The 18,222-nt window shown below is 52.4% G+C and overlaps 1 protein-coding gene and 2 long non-coding RNA genes across 6 annotated transcripts; 1 reads left to right on the plus strand and 2 right to left on the minus strand.

Moving 5' to 3' along the window:
- Window positions 1-1,977: 1,977 nt before the first annotated feature.
- CAVIN1 (caveolae associated protein 1) lies at window positions 1,978-15,246 on the minus strand. The gene is made up of 2 exons (XM_025861955.2): window positions 14,618-15,246; window positions 1,978-4,371 (listed from the first exon to the last, which is right to left on the minus strand). The coding sequence occupies exons 1-2, from the start codon at window positions 15,086-15,088 to the stop codon at window positions 3,670-3,672; spliced, it is 1,173 nt and encodes a 390-aa protein (XP_025717740.1). The 5' UTR covers window positions 15,089-15,246; the 3' UTR covers window positions 1,978-3,669.
- Window positions 4,256-7,829, plus strand: LOC141371843 (uncharacterized). 4 transcript variants are annotated; one of them, XR_012377109.1, is made up of 5 exons: window positions 4,258-4,395; window positions 5,030-5,094; window positions 5,205-5,392; window positions 6,973-7,034; window positions 7,165-7,829. It is a non-coding gene; the product is annotated as an uncharacterized lncRNA (long non-coding RNA). The 4 variants fall into 4 exon arrangements; XR_012377112.1 differs by lacking the exon at window positions 4,258-4,395 and adding an exon at window positions 4,517-4,577; XR_012377110.1 differs by lacking the exon at window positions 5,030-5,094 and having other exon boundaries at window positions 4,256-4,395.
- Window positions 9,219-14,478, minus strand: LOC141371844 (uncharacterized). The gene is made up of 3 exons (XR_012377113.1): window positions 13,982-14,478; window positions 10,723-10,832; window positions 9,219-9,358 (listed from the first exon to the last, which is right to left on the minus strand). It is a non-coding gene; the product is annotated as an uncharacterized lncRNA (long non-coding RNA).
- Window positions 15,247-18,222: the final 2,976 nt, after the last annotated feature.

The raw sequence follows: 18,222 nt of genomic DNA on the forward strand, positions 1-18,222 counted from the left end.
GGGGAGGCCATTCCATAGAGAGAGAGCAGCCTGAGCAAAGGTCCACAGGCTTGAAAATGTGTGGTCCATTTCTGGCCAGCAAATTCCGCAAAGAGCATGTTAAAGAACAGGTAAGAACTGGGGCAGGACCAGACTCTTAAGGGATCTTGTCAGCCATGTCACTAAGTTTAACACTTTGGTCAAAGGAAGGCATTTAAACTGTAAGGTATGTTTTCTTTAAAAAATATCTGTATCACTAGATCTCCTATCTCTATCTGGCAGTAATGTGGGGAATGGATTGGAAAGAGAATCTAAAGTTCGTTCAAATACTCGGGGTGGGAGCAGATGAGGGTCTGGACCAGTCTGAGACTGGCTGCGGCTTCTGACCCCAGTAGAAAGTTACCTCTTAGAGCTTTGGAGATACCACTTAGAGACCAGATAAACTCAATCTGAGGCTGTACGGGAACTTCCTTAGATCCCAGGTTACATTTGACGGGATCCTTTGAGAAGATAATACCTCTAGTTTATTGTCATGGAAATAATGTTAATGATGGGTGGGCAAGTTCAGGACTAGTTTGTGGAAAAGATGCTTTGTCGCTGTGGGACCTTGGAATGCCATCAAATCCTATTGGTAGGCAGTTGACTATCTCATCAGAGCCTGAGACCAGCTCTCCTCTTCAGCAGCAAGGGGAGAGGATAAGGAGTAATTTCTGATTCTGGGGAAGCTGTGGCCCCACACTTAGATGTAAAGAAGGAGTGCCATGGAGCAGGGACCAGCAGAAATGTGGCTGTTCAGAGAATTAGGACTGTGCTTAACAAAGCGGTGCCCAGAATAAAACTGGGTAGGGAAGGCACAACAAAATCATTGTGCTGGTATTGAAAATGTGGTGGACCAGTGAGGGGCATGGCTTGTAGAAGGAAAGGGGTGTGTGTATGTCAGATATCTTTTGTGGATAAGAGAAGTAAATGATGGCCTGGTGTCCCAGGACTTTTCCTGGTTTCCGTTGGCCTTGTTACTCCACAGTTGGGGTCCTGACATCATTCCCTGCTTCTCACAGCTGTACATCTGGATCCCAGAGGAAGAAAGATCCTCTCTTGGCAGGAGGGAAGTTTCCTGGCTCCCAGGCTCTGAATTTTCAGCATCAGTTTTCATTTCTTTTGGTGGGAAGCCAACCCATTTGGGAGATTTAGAACTCCAGACTCTGCTGTGCTTATTGCTGGTGGCAGGGGAAAGGGAGTTGAAGGGGAATGCATGGCTCATGAGGAAGGACTCAGCTTGTTTGAGTCATGGCAGAAGGCTGGCATGGAGCCCCAGAAATGACACTATTTTCATTAGGGTGATTCTGATATCCAGGCAGAACTCACATGATGACTTGAGTCCATTGCTCTAGGAAATCCATAGCTTGTGGACGGTCGGGCAGGCTGCTTGCTCACGGGGAAGAGAGGCTGCAGAGACAACGAAATATATGCCCATTCCAGGATTGTGGGGAGAATTAACCATGTTGTGTGGCTATGACTGGCACATATGACATGCACCGGAATCCTTTCTGACATTTAGCTCTCTGAGTCAAGGTCTCTGACTTTTCCCCTCCCCAGGCTGCCTCCTCTGGGCCTGATTCTGATTCAGAAGTGCAGATTTGGAGGAAGCTCAAACTGAGTGAGTAAACAGTGTGTCTGGAGGGCTAATGCCCTGACAGCAGGGAAGTGGATCTAGACAGTAGAGGGTTATAGATTCTTAACAGTTAGACTGTGGAGCCAGGCTGCCTGGCTCAGAATCCCAGCTCTGCCACTTACCGAGTACTTGACTTTAGACAAGTCACTCTGTGTTTCTTCACCTCTAAAATAGGGGTGATAATAACACCCCACTCCCACTCCTCACCCCGGCACAAGAGGCAGGTTTAAACCAACAGTCCTCTCCCTCTTTCCCACCCTGGTTCTCTCCTGCCCTCTGTAACTCAGCCTATGTAACTGCCTTCGGAGAACATAATCCAGCACAGATTCTTTTAGAAAAGCAGGTTTATTGGTCGGGCTGCTCACCAGGACACAGCAACATGACAGGCTCCCAGGAGCCCACAGGAAACTGTATCTGCCCACAACTCAGGCCCCTTCAGCCCATCAGCACCAAGGGACCTTGTCCCACAATCCCCAGCCTCCCTCAGCTGAAGTGTCTCCAACCATTCAGAAGAGAGAAGGAACCAAGAAAAGGAGGGGGCAGAAGCAAAGCTTTGTATTATAAAAAAATGTCTGTGTCCCCAGGCTCCCTCCCCCCACCCCTTAAAACAATTAGCTGCAACTCTAAAAAGCAAAGCAGGGAAGATAAGGCAGAGGAGGTGGGGGAGGAGGAGGCCTTCAGTCCTCCTCTCTGGGCTGTGCTTGAAGGGGAAGGGAGGTGTCTTTGCTTCTGACAAGCCGCCTTTACTGGAGAGGAACAGGGGGGACTGAAGTGTCCTGAGGAGAACCTGTCAGTGGATAGCAGGACTGAAAGTAGCATCCCTGTCATCCCCAACGATTCAGGAGAGGAACCCAGAAGGGCAAGGAGGTCTCGGCAAGTTTTGCAGCTTGAGCCAAGGCCGGGTTGCTCCATACACTCTCGCCATCTCGCCTCCAGCACTCAGCATGGTGGCCTGGCCATTAGCACCTTGCTGTCCTTCCAGTCGGCCTCCCGCCTACCTCCCAGCCCTCTGCAGTCTGGTGCTGCCCCCTTCTGGAATCCTCATCTTCTGGACTTAAGAAATGGGCTGCCACAAGGGGCACCATTCAGACCTGTTAAGGGGTAGGGCGAGGCTCACCTTTCTCTTCTCTTTGGATCATCGCTTTCTCACTGTCCTCCCTCCTTATTCTGAAAATTGTCCTGCTGTCCTCGGAGGACCCCACTAAGACGGGGTTCTTGTCCTGTGATTCTCGTGCTGCTGAGAATTCTCCTCTCTTCACTCATTTCCACTTCCCACTATTTCCCATTTTCCTTCCCAAAGCCATAGCCATATGCTGCTGTTGCAGATGCATAAACATGTTAAGTGTTCCCTACGCCACCTGCTCTTTCCCCAGGGCTCTGCTTGGCTACAGCCTTCCTTGTTGAGACCCTTTACAGATACAACCCGCGCTGGACTCTCATTCCAGGGTCACGGCTCACTCTGCCCTCTTCCCTCAACTGCCCCAGGTTCTCCCAAAAGCTGCTTTCAAGTCCTTCCAGTATGGGGCAAGGGTCCCCTTCAGGATTTCCTCTTTCCTTTTATGGTAATTTTGGCTTTGAAGCCTCCAGGGATCAGGATGAGAAAGAAGAGCTCAGTGAACAGGAATGACAGCAGCTGGGTACGAGTGTGAGGTGGAGGTTGGGGGGAAGGCAGCCTACCCCAAAGTGGGGTGGGACAACCATGGAAATGACAGCAATTTTCTTTAAGATCCCTGACTTGGACGACCAGGACACGGATCACTCCCCTCTCCATTCCCACCCAGATTATGCCCAAATTGGGGCTATCCATGGTGGAGGCTGCCTCCCCCTCCCATCTTAACAGCTGTAAGACTTGGAGGGGTGCTCCTTGAGGGGCGGTGTTGTCAATTTAGAAACATCTCAGCCCGCGTGGGGCCGAGAGAGAATGCGAAAGAGAAAGTTCCAGAGGGTAGGGCACGGGGAGGGGGCAGTGAGAGGCGGGGCAGGGTGGCGCGGCCTCCCGGGCAGAGCCCCGCGTCCGCTCAGTCGCTGTCGCTCTTGTCCACCAGCACGGCGTCCGACTCCTCAGTGATCTCCAGCAGCGTGTGCACGTCAGGGCTGCTCCCGCGCAGCAGGTCGGCCGCCTCGCCGCGCTCCGCGCCGCCCTCGTCGTCGTCGGCGCCCACCTCCACCATCTCGGTGGCCTTCAGCACCTCCACCTCGCCCTCGCGGATCTTCTTGACGTGGAAGGTGAAGGGCGGCACCTTGTAGACCGCCGTCTTGGAGCGCGCGTAGACCACGTGGTCGGGCGTGAAGGACTTGCGCAGCTTGTCTCGCGAGGTCTTGAGCTTCTCGCGCCGCTCGGCGGGGACGAGGCGCGTGCCCAGCTTGTTCATGCGCTTCTCGAGCGTGTGCCGCGTCTTCTCCAGGTTCTCCTTGGTCTTGAGGCGGGTCTTCTCCAGGTTTTCGCGGGTGCGCACCTTGGTCTTCTCCATCTTCTCCTTGGAGAAGGCCTTCTTGAAGTCGTCCACGCGCCGCAGGCCGCTGCGCTTGATGCGCTCGGCGCGCGACTCCTCGATGACCTCCTCCACCTCCACCGCCTCGTCGGACGACAGCTCGAGCGCGGCCGCGTCCTCCTCCGGCCGCTCGCCCTCGCCCAGCTCGTCGCCCTCCTTCTCGGGCAGCGCCTCCGCCTCTTTCAGCGACTTGCCGATGCTCACTTTGGCTGGCAGTTTCACTTCGTCCTAAAGGGAGAGCAGAGCGCAGAGGTGAGGGGCAGAGCGGAGGGCTGGGCGGGGACACTGGGCGAACCCGCGGCAGGATGGTAGTGATTCTGGGGAGTGCGTGGTAGCCATGACATCCGCCTGACTCCTTCGCCGGTGTGTCCCCAGAGCCTTGGCACTGAGCTGGACACCGCGTGGGAGCCCAATAAATATGTGTTGAATGAATGGTAACTATACAAACGGGGCGAGGAGGGAACCGAGCTTCCGGTGGAAGACTGGCCTGTGGAGTCATTGCGCTTGGGCTACATATCTCTGCAGCCCCCAAACCTGTCCTACATCCTACGTCCACGTATCTTACATTAGACTACTCCTTACCCCTTGCGTCGCAGGGAACACAATTTAACTTTGGAAATGGGCAGAGCGCCCTCTGGTGCACTAAATCGCACACTGCTCTAGCCAGGCCAAAATGCAAAGGGGTTTGGGAAGCCGTTGAAGGGTGGGGGTAGGGGAGTGAGCTCACAGCCAGTGTCAGGCGACCCCCAGGTAGGGTAGCTTGAAGGCAAGATAAAGGGAGTGCGTTTCCCAGACTTCTAATCATTTCAGAACCAGTCTTAGGGAAGGAGAGCTGTGCTGAGCCCATGCTCCCCACCCTTGACCTCATACTGATTTGTTCCAACAGTGGTCATTCCCCCCCACGTAGAAACTGAAGAAAGGAAAGAGGAAGAAGCTGGCTGGCAGCCAAGAGTATGTTTTCTCCCCAACATGGACATTTATTCTGGGTCTGACTTCCCAGCCTTGGAATGGAAGGGAGGGATTACTTTTTCCATTGTTTGTTTGTTTTTTTTTTTACCCAGACCAGAGCTTAAGGAGCCAGGAATCAGGTAGTGGTCCCAGATTCCCTGAGATCTGGAGCTCTGCGCCAATTCTTCCCTCTTCCCCTGGGAGTACCTAGCACCAGCACTGTTTTCCGTTCTGGGAAGATTTTCCAAGATCCTGACTCTGGCCAACATTTCAGAATCTCAGGATCACCCCCCACAAGAAGGTAGGGGAGGCTGAGCACAGAAAGGGAAAGGGGGCACATCCAAGAACATAAACACAAACCCAGATCTCTGGTCCAGACTCTCTTTTTTTTTTTTTTTAAAGATTTTATTTATTTATTTGAGAGAGAATGAGAGATAGAGAGCACGAGAGGGAAGAGGGTCAGAGGGAGAAGCAGACTCCCTGCTGAGCAGGGAGCCCGATGTGGGACTCGATCCCGGGACTCCAGGATCATGACCTGAGCCGAAGGCAGTCGCTTAACCGACTGAGCCACCCAGGCGCCCTGGTCCAGACTCTCTTTAGGGACTTCAGATGAAGGAATGAGAGATAGTAGTTTTTCAAAGGGTTTTCTGAAGATTGTTTCCCAGAATTGTAAAAAAAAAAAGTCCCATCTGAGAAAAATGAGGCAACATGAGTTGACCCCTCTCATAAACACACACACACACATTGTCCACTTGGTATCTCAGCAACACCTGCTACAGAAATTCCTCCCCCAGCCCCCAACCTCTTTCCTCTTCCCTCCCATCCACATCCCCCCAGAGTTTCCTGGTTTATACTGAAAACTAGGAACACCCCCTCCCAACTTCCTTCCCTCCCTGTCAATAGCATTAGCAAGGACAAAGAATGCTGGCTCCACCTCTTCTCCCAATCTGGGCACCAGCACTGCTGGGCATCAAGCCACCTCAAGCTCTCATTATTCAACTACACCTCCCAGCAGGCAAGGTGATCTGGGCTCAGGGCATGCTGGGACTTGTAGTCTCCACCTGCCATAGCTGGCTTAGTACTGTCATTCTGTCCATCCCTCTGCATCTTATCACTCCAGAGGAGTTGAAGGGGTTGTTTTCTTTGTTCTGAGTGTAAGAGTGTCCCAACCTCTCTTAACATTCCTTCCTATTTCCAGTTGTACCCTTTGGGTTTCCTTTTTGCAGTCACTTCTTTCTGCCTGCTACTCAAGTCCTCTCTCTTACACACCATTTTAGGACTCTTCATGATTTAAACTCTCTGCTGCTGCTTCATCCCTCTCTGCCCAGAATTTACCTGCAGCCCCAGTATCAAAAAAATTTCAGCTCTGATCTCCTTCACAGCCTCTCTGACTATAACCCCACATGTGCTCCACCATAGGGTAGTGGAGAACCCCTCCTTTCACTAAACTTAGACAATGTGGATGGGCTAGGGAAGGATTAGGGTGATGGGCGGGGAATAGTCAGGAAACAGTCCCAGCTGCTGGAAAACAAATCGACATTGTCTCCCTGCCCCACCCCCAGCAACCCTGATACCCCCCTGATACCCCCCTTCCACCCCCAGCCCTGCCCCACCCCACCCCCTAAAGGCTGAGCTGACTCATTTTCCTGCCTCTGGCTTCCTAGATTAAAGGTGTTTGCCAGCTCAGCTTGGAAGTGAACAGGGCTACGGACAGAGTTGCAGACCTCTTGTAGCCAATCCCGTCTTCCTAATTCCTGATGAAAGGTCTCAAATACAACATCAGGGAACAATCCCAGTGAAGGGAGGTTTATTCCTGGATTTGGAGGTGTCTCTCCCAGTCCAGAAAGGTATATGGAACTATATTAACCCCATTCATTGTAGGTTTCCCCCGGAGTGATGGCTTATACCAGAGGAGCTGCCTTGGTGGAAGGTCAAGGGATGGGGTAAGAAATAACTTCACCTAAGTCCCTGGACAATGTCCAGTAGACTGGCTCTGCAGAGGGTATACCACTATGATTTTAGCTTTTTTCCTCCATTAATGGATTTTCTCTTTTCTCGCCCTTTCCAAGCCAGGTTTCCCCTGTGACTCATAAGCTTGGAGTGCTGTCTTGGGCCCACCCCATCATCCTGTTGCTACAACAACCACCAACACAATTCCAAAGCAACTCCCCCCCACCCTGGGCGCAAAGGCCAGGCACCCTTGTCCCACCCCTACTGCCTTGGCAGAGCACCTACACCAAAGGAGGAGCCTCAGGGGGTGGCAAGGAGGGAGGGCTCTGATTGTTCTGTTTTCACGTTTTTATTAAACAAAACCACCACTCCCAACAGGCTTGGTTTCCAGAGTTACCTTTAATGACCAGGTCTGAGCAAAAGCATGCACAGCTTCCCCTGCCCCCCACCAAGCACACACAGTTCTCCAACCCAGGAAAGCACCAGTCTAAGATGAGTTTCAGGAGCCCCAGAAAGGCTTCCTGCCCCTTCCACTCCACTGCCCAACCCTGCTGTATAAACTGAAGAGCCTCTGGTCTAGGAAGAAGATTTTTTTTTTTTAAGATTTTATTTATTTATTTGACAGAGATAGAGAGAGAGCACAGACAGGCAGAGTGGCAGGCAGAGGGAGAAGCAGGCGCTCCGCTGAGCAGAGAGCCCGATGTGAGGCTCAATCCCAGGGCCCTGGGATCATGACCTGAGCTGAAGGCAGACGCTTAACGGACTGAGCCACTCAGGCGCCCAAGAAAGAAGATTTTAATATGATTATAATTTAATCGAGCACCTACTATGTGCCTAGTCCTTGGCCAGGCACTTCACATTTGTCAGGGAGAAGGGACAATGTCATATGACTCTAAGTAGGAGCCTTTCCTTTTTTTTTTTCTAAAGTAAGTTCTGTACCCAGGGTGGGGCTCCAACTCATGACCCCGAGATCAAGAGTCACATTGTCTACCAACTGAGCCAGCCAGGCACCCCAGGAGCCTCTCTTGACTTAGAGCTCTGTCCCCAACTACTACCTGAGAATAGCCAGAGAAGACTTTGGAGAGGGCATTCAGAGACCCAGGATCTGCTCAGAGAATATGTTAGAAGAGGGTGCAAGACTTGAGGAGAGGAGAAAAGAAGGAAAGTCATAAAAACTCAGGGTCATTACTTTCAAGTGCCGAGACAAGGAGTGAGAGACAACGAAGGCAGAGGGTCCTTTCTGCTAGAGCAGGATTCTCAACAGGGTTAATGTTGCCCCCAAGAGGGTGGAAATTAATTCTTGAAAGGAGAGGTGATTTTAGATACTGCAATAGTTTGTAGTGCTCAAAGAGTCCCAGTACATACACAGATAGAGATAGTATATCTGTAGTAGTAAAATTTCGTGGAGGAGGGAACGGTTAGGGGGAAAAAAACATCTAAAAGGACTCCTTAGGGGGATGATAATGGAAAAAAAGAAAAAAGTTGAGGAAACCCTTTTGTGCTATAGGGAAGCCAGAGGATCCAAGCCAGCGCCAGCTAAAATGTCCCCCCTTCCGGCCTCTCTGAGTTGGCAGCTTTTGGGTGCCCCGCCCAAGGCGGGATCTGGCAAACATAAGGGATCCCTTTGCAAAACATTTTCTAAAAAAAAAAAATGGAAAAAATAAGTGTAAATGTTTTCTTCAGCTACAGGGAGGGGGTGGACAGGGCACAGAACAGACCCCAGGCCTGGGCCTCATGAGGGCCCTCTCCAAAGAAGCTTTGAGCCAAACTGGCCTGTCCCTGAGGAGGAGTCAAAAGGGAAACAGGAAGGAGAATCAGATGCCATGGCACAGTTTCGTGCAATTTCATGCAGGGCAGCACGGGGTGCAGCTCCAGTATGGTGTTTGGAGCGTCTATTAAGACAGAAACCGAGAGGTAGGGGAGGGCCCTGTCCCTTCACCTCCCACCCCATTACACACATCACATTCGCCTGAACTCTGCATAATGCCAGAGTGTTTTCATAATACCCACCACCCACCCAGGGCTTGAAAGAGGCCTGCCATCCCGACACTGACCACCACTAAGCAGTGATAGCCCATGCCCACAGCACCGCATCACCAAGGAGACCCTAAGCACCCCCACCGGCTGTTGGCTTCTCTGGGGTGGGCAGAGGCACAGGCTCTGGGTAATAGGGCAGTGTCCTAGGCGTCTGGTCAAAGGGTGGGAGCTCAGGCACTGTCTCAGGCTTCAGATCAAAGGGCTCAGTCTCAGGCAGAAGGTCAAAAGGCACGATCTTGGGTGTGGCCAGGTCAGAGGGTGCTTTCAGCTTCTTCTTGGGCTAAGATGAGGAAAACGGGTTTAAATGGGGCTTGAGGTAGGTGTGGATGGGGTTGAGAGAAAGAGGCCTTAGTGGGCATGCAGAGTTGGAGTTGGTGAGTAGGGGGAAGGGAGTATGGTATGTATCAGGCTGGAAAGGAACCATATTTTATATGCTTCATCAAGAGGGCCCTGCGGTTGAAAGTGGAACAAACCCAGGCCCATGTTTAATAAACAATTTAAACAGAGCCCCTCTCTTCTTCCCTCTAGAATCTTACCCGCTCCCATCCTTAGCCTCCTGCCTTCTATCCCTACGCAGCCAGGGTCATGGGATGATGCTATTGAGGGCTGGAGGGAATAAGAGGCTTTCGGGGATGGAGAAGGAGCTCTCTAAGAGGTCAGTTATTGACTGTAGCTGGGAAGGCTCTGATGAGTGAAAAAGAAGGCAAGTAGGCGAACAACTCCACTGTCTTCAGAGTCCTATGCGGCTGATCCTATTTCTCATTATTTCCCCGGGGCAGGGTGGGCACTGGATGCCGCCCCAGATAAGGAGAGGGAGAGGCATGGAAGAGGGACATCCTGGCTGTTTCCCTTTGGCCATGTCCCCACCTCTGGCCTCCCTTGCCAGCCCTCCCCCTCCCCACGCCTGGGATATCAGATACCAAGATGCACAGAGAAATCAGGAACAAAAACCAAGCTCTTTTTATGACAGGTGGGCCTGCATCCTGGAAGACCTAGCAGCAGCTCCCATTCTCCCTCCTGAGGGCCTGAGTTGCCACTCTTGGCTTTGGTCATGAGAAGTCGGGGAGAGGGACGGTTAGGGCCACTACCAGACTCCAGCGACAGCAGTAGTGGGTAAAAGCCTGTAGCCACAAAAACACAAGTAGCAGGTGCCAATCTGCCCTGTGGAGTACAAGGAGAAGGGGGGAGTGGCAGGGAGGCCGAGGAGAAAGCCAAATGGTCCTCTCATAGCCAGATGCAGAGTCCATGCTAGGGGATACCCGTACTAACCAGGGAGCTCTGTGCCTTACCCTCTGTACCCCTCCTGTCCCACTGTCACTGGTCCACTGTCATTGGTCATTGCCTCTGCTTCAGTACTAGGAGGCTGAGCAGCTAATGGCCACCAACCTTATAGCCACTCTTAGGGACGTTGATTATTACACCCGCATGTGTACACACATGCGCACACACAGCGGCCCGGATGCCAGGACAGTGCAACTATCTCCCTTAGAGAATGAAGGAGCCAGAACTAACCCTCTGTTGGAATAACCTCCACACTGACTTCTGCTGCAGAGCCTGGGAATGGAAGGAGGAAGTGGGGAGCAGAGAATGTAGCAGAAGAAGGGGTACACCTGGGTTCTGGCCCCAGCTTTGACCCCCACTGACTTGAGTGACATCAGGCAAGTAACTTCCTCTCTCTGGGCCTCCACTTCCCCAGTTATAGAATGAAGGAGCTGAAGTTGATTATCTCTGAAGCATCTTCCAGCTCAAAAAATCTGTAATGGCAGAATAATGAAATATTCACAATAGTATGCTTCAGTGAAATGGAACAAACCACTACTCATCTCTGAGGTTGGTTGCCTAGCAACAATATCCTCTCCTCTCTATCAGTTGCTTACTCTGTGCCATTGCATCCCTTTTTGATTTTGACCTTTACAATAGTCAGACTTTATTTAAAAAAAAAAAAATCAGAGGGAGGAGTATTATTTCCTTTGGTCTTAGGATTACCCCTAAAAATATCCTCCCTGCTTTGGATCCAGTGACCAGGAAAAACTCAGCTTTTTGGAGGAAGGATGTGGTAAGCACTCTTTCCATGGCCACTGGGCTCAGGGGATGGAGAAGGACAAGAGCCCCACACTGGAATATTTTGGGGACAAAAGTTTGGAGTTCTGGAACAAGAGAGCCCTGATTTGCCTTGAGTCCAGGAAAGAGCTATATGGGTTAGGTTAGGATTTGTGGAGGAAAAGCCAGCAAGCCCTCATTCCAGCTTTGGTGCCCTCATTTTTGAAGACTATGAGCCCTTAATCCCTTAAATGCTTCCTGGTCCTATCCTCAAGCACTTGGAGCAGGTCTGATGGGTCCTTATGTAGATCACTGTCTCATCAAAACTGCTCCAGAAAATGTTTATTTCCATTTTAGCCCCTTTTCTGCATTCCAAAAGAACACTAATAATATCCAAATGGTTATCTGGGAGAATTGGATCTTTTTTTTTTTTTAAGATTTTATTTATTTATTGGACAGAGAGAGAGCACAAGTAGGCAGAGAGGCAGGCTCTCCGCTGAGCAGGGAGCCCAACAAAGGGCTCGATCCCAGGACCCTGGGATCACGATCTGAGCTGAAGGCAGCCACTTAACCGACTGAGCCACCCAGGCGCCCCTGGAAGATTTGGATCTTTAATGATCACTGCCCCTCCTGTTTGTACAGTGCCCATGATCTGCCTGATCTTCCCAGCAGTTCTCAGTCCAGTGACCCTTCACTATTAGTAGATTTCGTTCTTTTCCTTCACTAGCTGTTGCCTAGTTAGGTGTCACCTGATAACATGGGATGCCAAACTGCTAATTTTTGTTAGGGAGATAGGGAAATGCCAGAGGACAGTAATGACTCAGAAGTGGGTTCAAGGTGAGGGCTCTGATATCCTGGGGTGGGAGGTGCTGAATTTCATGGGGGGCAGGGGGGATCAAATGCAAACTCAACCTATGAAATTATTATGTCTAGCAGTTCCTTGAATATAGGATGAGGCCACACAAGGGATTCCCTCCTTATCTCCAGGAAGAAGGTATGGGGGGGCCAGATGACCTGATCCCACAGCTGGGGCCTCCTGCACCTTTCATTCTCCCTTCCACCCCGCCCCCATTGCCACATCATCACCTCTCACATCTGTAGTGGGGAATATAACATCCTCTCCCCTGTTCCCACTCTGGAGAACTCACACTCTCCCAGGAGGCCTTTCTCCAGATCTTTCTCTCTGCCTGGCCACCCAAGCATCCTACCCCGGAGCCTGACTACCATAAATGCCGCCGCCCCCAAGCTTCCCTATTAGGTCTGCCAAGGCGCAGAGCTATTTTTACCTCATTCTCTTCCCAGGCCTGCAGACCTCAGAGGAGCAGCCTCTGCTGTTCCTTTAGCAGCTGAGTACCCCATGGCCTCGCCCTCGCCCTCGCCCGCTACCTGGACATCTGCTCTGCAGCTCAGGGAAGTGCTGCTTCCCTGAGCCCCACCCCTGCTGCTGGGATCTTTTCCTTGCTGATCTCCTCTCCAGGTTTGAACCGTGTTACTTGTTAGTTATTTGCCCTGTGGTTTAGCAGCTTGGGGTCCCCAGCTTGAGCCATTCTTTCCACTGCCACCTTCTGCCTCCCACTGGCCCTGGTTTAGTACAGATGCAGTCAAAGCCACCCTGTTAGTAGAGGCCCCCCAGACACACGATGTAGAGATGTGTGCCAGCTGCCGCGAGGCAGTAACAGCTGCCATCGATTGGCCTCTGCCCTGGGGTCTCCCTCAGCACTCGTCCTTCTCTCAGCATCTCCACCTTTGACATAGGTTTATCTTGAGGCTGAGAACCTTCCCACACTCTGCGGTCTGGGATATTCAGAGTGAGGAGGGCAGCATATCAAAGCCGTTCATGGCAACCCTCTCATACACCAGGCTGTGGAGACCCCTGCCTGTTGCTCTTCCCCCAGTGGACCACCCCCCCGTGCTAATCAGATTTCCCTAAAATCTCTCTCACCCACACTCCCCCAAGCAGTTAGATTAAGTAGAAACAGCTCTAGACAAACATTTTCTACCAGACTGTGCTCTATGGGCTGGTGGGTAAGCTGCTAGTGCTATGTGGGAGGAGTCCCTGGGCATTGGAGGGAGGGGGCGAGCACCACTTCGGTCTCTGTCCCACCACCATCTCCTCAGATGGGTATGAGCTCACCCATCTCCCTGTGCCTACTGTTCCCAAACCCTTGTCCTCATCTGCATCTCTCTTAGCTCCTCCTAGAGAGCCCAGCCAAGGACCTCACTGAATCCCAGATGGTCACTCAGAACCCAGTTTGACCAGGGCCTGGTGCAGTCAGGGAAACCACAGCTCCCAGACAGGTTCTCTCACCTAGAGGGTGTGGGAAATCTAGGCTTCCTTTTCTTTCCATTCCCTTCTGAGGGAGTGTAAGGGGCAGAGGGAGCATACACTAACCCTGTCGCCCCCATGACCTCACCTCCTTGGGGTGGGAATCTCAACCTCTGCAGGAAGCAGAGAGGAGAGGCTGGGCACATTCCCACAGGATCAAAGATCACCAAGCCCTCAGTTCAGAACCACTTCCAATGGGATTGGGGAGGGGGCAGCGAAGAGGACCAGCAGCACTGAGATGTCCAGGTTTATTTGCGGTTATGATACAAAAATGGCACTTTTATCCGGGGGGGGCAAAACGGGGAGAGGTGCAAAGGAAGCCACAAGCGGCCTGGGCGGAGCCTGGCGCGCGCCAGCCTCCTCCCCACTGTCCGCCGGCTGCTCCGCGGTCCCGCAGGCCAGCAGGGAGATTCTCCGCGCCTAGATCGCGGGACCCGGCAGGGGCTGTCCATTCTGCCCCGCCAACCCCTCTTGCACTCCTCACGTCGCGACCCGCTCCCCCCATAACCCTTACCCCCCGCCCCCGCGCCTACTTACATCTGGCAGAGGGGTTCGGGAGCGCTGCCTGCGTCCCCAAGGGCCTGAAAGTGCCCAGAGGCTCGGGGCAGATCGTAGCGCGGGGACGCGGGGGCAGCCGAGGCCCATGCGGGTCCGGGGGCGTGTGCTGGCGGTCGCGTCCCTCGCCTGGCGCAGCCCCCGCCGGTGCGTGCCTGAGCCCTGAATCACCCGCTATATCGGGCGGGCAGCGCCGGAGGCCCCAAACCCGGGCCGCGCCGCCAGTGTCCGCTTACAACGGGCCCACCGGCCGCCAGGGACCCCTAGCTTTCCCCAAAACCTCCGCCAAGTAGGGAGACTTCACAGACCCGAAGTTGGGAACGATCTGCCTGGGGGAGCGTCCTCGAGTCCTGTCCCCTAACTTTTTTGCGAGTTTGTCACCAGAGGGAGGGGGCTCGGTGAGAAGGCGTGGGGTGCAGAGTGCGCCCCTCCGCGCGTTCCAGGAATCCGCCGCCCCCCCCCCCCCCCCCCCCCCCCCCCCCGCCGGCGCTCCCCGGAAGGAGGGTGGGTCCCCCGAGCCACGCCAGACTGGCGAGAGCGCCGCACGGCGGGCAGGTTCCCCCCCCACCCCAAGCCCCGGAGACCGCGGGCCGGGCGCGGTCCAACCCGCCAGCTCACCTGGTAGATCATGACTTTAAAGTTGCGGCGCCTCAGCAGCTCAGCCTCGTTGACCTCCAGCTTCTTGATCTGGCCGGCCTGGCGCTCCAGGCTGCCGCGCACTGTCTTCACGTTGACGCTGACCTTGCGCACCTTCTCCAGCAGCTTGCTCACGGTGTTGCTGGTGGTGGCGTGTGCCTTGCCTAGCTTGCTCAGCTCGCCCTGGATGCTCTGCACGGCACCCTCCATCTCCGCCTGCCGTTCCTCCAGCTGGGCTTGGGTCAGCTGGATCTGGTCGACGGCGCCGATGATTTTGTCCAGAAGGCTCAGCACCAGCACGCCGTTCACCTGGTCCGACTTGATCAGCTCCTCAGAGCCGGCCCCTGACGGCTCCTCCGCCGCTGGCGCCCCCATGGGGGAGGACCCCGAGTCCCCGACATCGGTGTACCCGGGAAGCGGCTGCTCGATGATATGGAGCTGGGTGTCCTCCATGGCTAGCCGGAGCCGTGCGGGGCCGGCCGGGTGCAGCTGGAGCTGAAGCCCAGGAGAGGAGGAAAAGCGGGAGGAGGGGGAGCGAGAAAGAGCAGAGAGCCGAGGAAACTCGAGCCACGTCCGTGCGCACCGGGACGGTGGCCAGAACTGTGGGGCGGGGAATCGGTGAGCTCCCCCGCTCCCGGGCCAAACCCTGGAGTCTCATCGCCCATTGGCTGGCCCCACCCCAGAAAGGGAGGGACCGGGGCAGAAGGGGAGACCGATGGTGGGGAAGGGGGGCAACCGAGGGGGATCCAAGAGCCGAGCGCCCCACCCTTCCCAGGATAGTTGGAATAGTTGGAGCGGGAGACCAGGGCCTCGGCTGCCAGCGGAGGCCGCGCAACTGGACTGGGGCGGAGGAATGTGAGCCGTGAGCCGGGGAAGGGAAACAGGTCTTAGAGTGGGGCTCTCCTTTCCCCCCCCCCGCTTTTTTTGCTCATCCACAAACGTACCTAAGCCTTTGAAGTTCTAGAGCGGGGAGTCAAGTAGAACATGAGACCCTAAAATCGTATGCAAAATACTGTATTTGCCTGTGCCCAGTTTTTGAGAGGGAAAAAAAAAATCCATGGCTTCCACCGTCTTTTCAAAGGGGCCTCTACCTCCCCCAAAGCCAGATTACTAATCACTGTTCTAAAAAGCTTGAAGGGTTCTGAGGTGCTGGGCTGGCTGAGTCAGTAGAGCATGTGACTCTTGATCTTGGGGTTGTGAGTTCAAGACCCACCTTGGATGTAGAAATGATTTAAAAATGAACTTTTTAAAAAAAAGATTTTATTTATTTGACAGTGAGCAAGTGCACAAAGGGGGAGCAGCAGAGGGAGAGGGAGAAGCAGGCTCCCCGCTGAGCAGAGAGCCCCATGTGGGCCTCAATCCCAGGACCCTGGGATCATGACCTGAGCCAAAGGCAGACATTTAACCCACTGAGCCACCCAGGCGCCCCTAAAAATAAGATCTTTAAAACAAATGTTTGAGGGGTTGTTGGGGGAAGGGAGAACTTAGATTAAGATCACAGTGGTGGTGAGCTGCAAAGCTCCTCTAGTTTCCTCCTAGATTTATACTAACAGAGTAGGACTAAGATGGACAATAAAATAGGAAGTAAAGCCTTTTGCCCATCTCTACCGCTCTTTAAAAATTACCTTTCCTGGGCTCCTGGGTGGCTCAGTCGTTAAGCATCTGCCTTCGGCTGGGGTCATGATCCCAGAGTCCTCGGATCGAGTCCCACATCAGGCTCCCTGCTCAGCGGGAAGCCTGCTTCTCCCTCTCCCACTCCCCCTGCTTGTGTTCCCTCTCTCGCTGTGTCTCTCTGTCAGATAAATAAATAAAATCTTTAGAAAAAAAAATTACCTTTCCTGTGTTTCCCCCCTCCCAGAGGCCTAGCTTACAGTGACTTCCCAGAGTGGGACCTAGGAGTGCATCTACCTCTCTGATCCCAGAGACTGCCCCTTGGCAATGAGAGAGATCATCAAATCCCACCTCTTCACTTGACACACAGTAACAAGAGGGCCTAGAGAGGGCAAGTGACTTGCCAGGTTAGCCTTGGTTTGGTGCTCAAATCAGGTCCCTATAGTGTTCTCTGGCTCTTTCTACCTTAGCACTCTACCTTTCATTGAGACAGGTTAGGCAGACATGGTTTCGAGTATGCAGGCCTGATGATTAACTACAGACATGTTTTCAACTGTGATGGGTATCAAGGACCAGAACCAAGGAGGACCCTTGACTCAGAAGTCTAGAGAAAAAGAGGCTGCCCATGCTCCCCTGTTTTGCTATCTAGCACAGCACTGGACTTATGAGTTCCCTGGGGTGGCACCAGCCCTCTTTCCCCCAGAAAAGCTACAAACCTTTTCCCTGGTTAGGAAACCAAGCTTGGGTTTCCCCAGCTGGACAGATGATGGTCTTGGCAAAAGGTCACTTTAGTCTGGCATGCATTATCATTAGGAAGAGTGAAAAACTGCTCAGTGGGGCTCCAGGCCCCAACAATCCATTCAGAGAACCAAGCCAGAAAGATGCTGAAGAGCTCAGTATCTGGGACAGTCTGGGATAGCCCCAATGACTAGCAGATATCTATCTGTTAGAACTGAGAGATTACCAATTTATTTTAGAATTTAAGAGAAAATGTACTGGGTTGCCTGAATGGCTTAGTCAGCTAAGTGGCTGCCTTCAGCTCAGGTCATGATCCTGGGGTCCTGGAATCAAGTCCTGCATAGGGCTCCCTGCTCAGAGAGGAGCCTGCTTCTCCCTCTCCCTCTGCTGCTCCCCCTGCTTGTGCGCTCTCTCTTAAGTAAAATAAAATCATTTAATAAAAATTAGAGAAAATGTGCTATAGCAGTTTAAGTTGCTTCCATTGAGGATTGATAAGACTTCTAGAAAAAAAGAAGAGTGACAGTAGAGAACCTTACTAACCCTTTATAAGGTTCTTATTTAAGTAATCTCCACACCCCACGTGGAATTTGAACTCACGACCCCGAGATCAAGAGTCGCGTGCTCCTTGGACTGAGCCAGCCCAGGGCCCCAGGTTCTTACTTTTTAAAATTGGTTAGATTGTTTTCACAGGTGACCCACAAGATACAGATTGTGAACAGGACACAGAGAAGTAGAGTGAAAAGAACTTTTCCTTCTACACTTGTCGGCACAATTACTTTCTCTTCCAAGACACAAATTGTTACTGTTTTAAAAAAAATGTTACTGTTTTCTTGTGGAAGATATATATATGTATGTGTATATATATATGCTCAGCACTTTGCTTTTTTTCAGTTAATAATATACCATGAAGATTGTTCCATATCATTGCATATAGAGCTGACTTGTTTTCCAATGTATGGATATACTATACTTATGTAGCCAGTTCTCTATCAATGGAGATTCAGAAATTACGATTTAAACATCATTGGGGGTGGGGGAGATGCTGAAGAGGAGTTTTAGTGGTTGATTTGTTTTTTGTGGTTGCATGCTTGCTAAAAGGAATTAAGTCCATGCCATTTTGGCTTTCACATTAGGAAAATATTTCTATTCTTCGAAAAGGAATGTCAGTATTTGTGGATGAGTCAAATTATAACCAAGGGATAGTCCAGTGAATACATCTCTGACTCATTTGATGCCTC

This window comes from Callorhinus ursinus, unplaced genomic scaffold (genome assembly GCF_003265705.2).
Source record: "Callorhinus ursinus isolate GAN/ISIS: 27379988/994484 unplaced genomic scaffold, GSC_fseal_2.0 scaffold108, whole genome shotgun sequence".
In the NCBI taxonomy this organism is placed as follows: Eukaryota; Metazoa; Chordata; class Mammalia; order Carnivora; family Otariidae; genus Callorhinus; species Callorhinus ursinus.

Excerpts from the sequence above, each read along its gene's own strand:
- CAVIN1 (XM_025861955.2), bottom strand. The coding sequence starts at position 15,088 with ATGGAGGACACCCAGCTCCATATCATCGAGCAGCCGCTTCCCGGGTAC. Across the intron at positions 4,372-14,617 it reads TTAAAGTCATGATCTACCAG|GACGAAGTGAAACTGCCAGC; the intron begins GTGAGCTGGCGG and ends CTCTCCCTTTAG.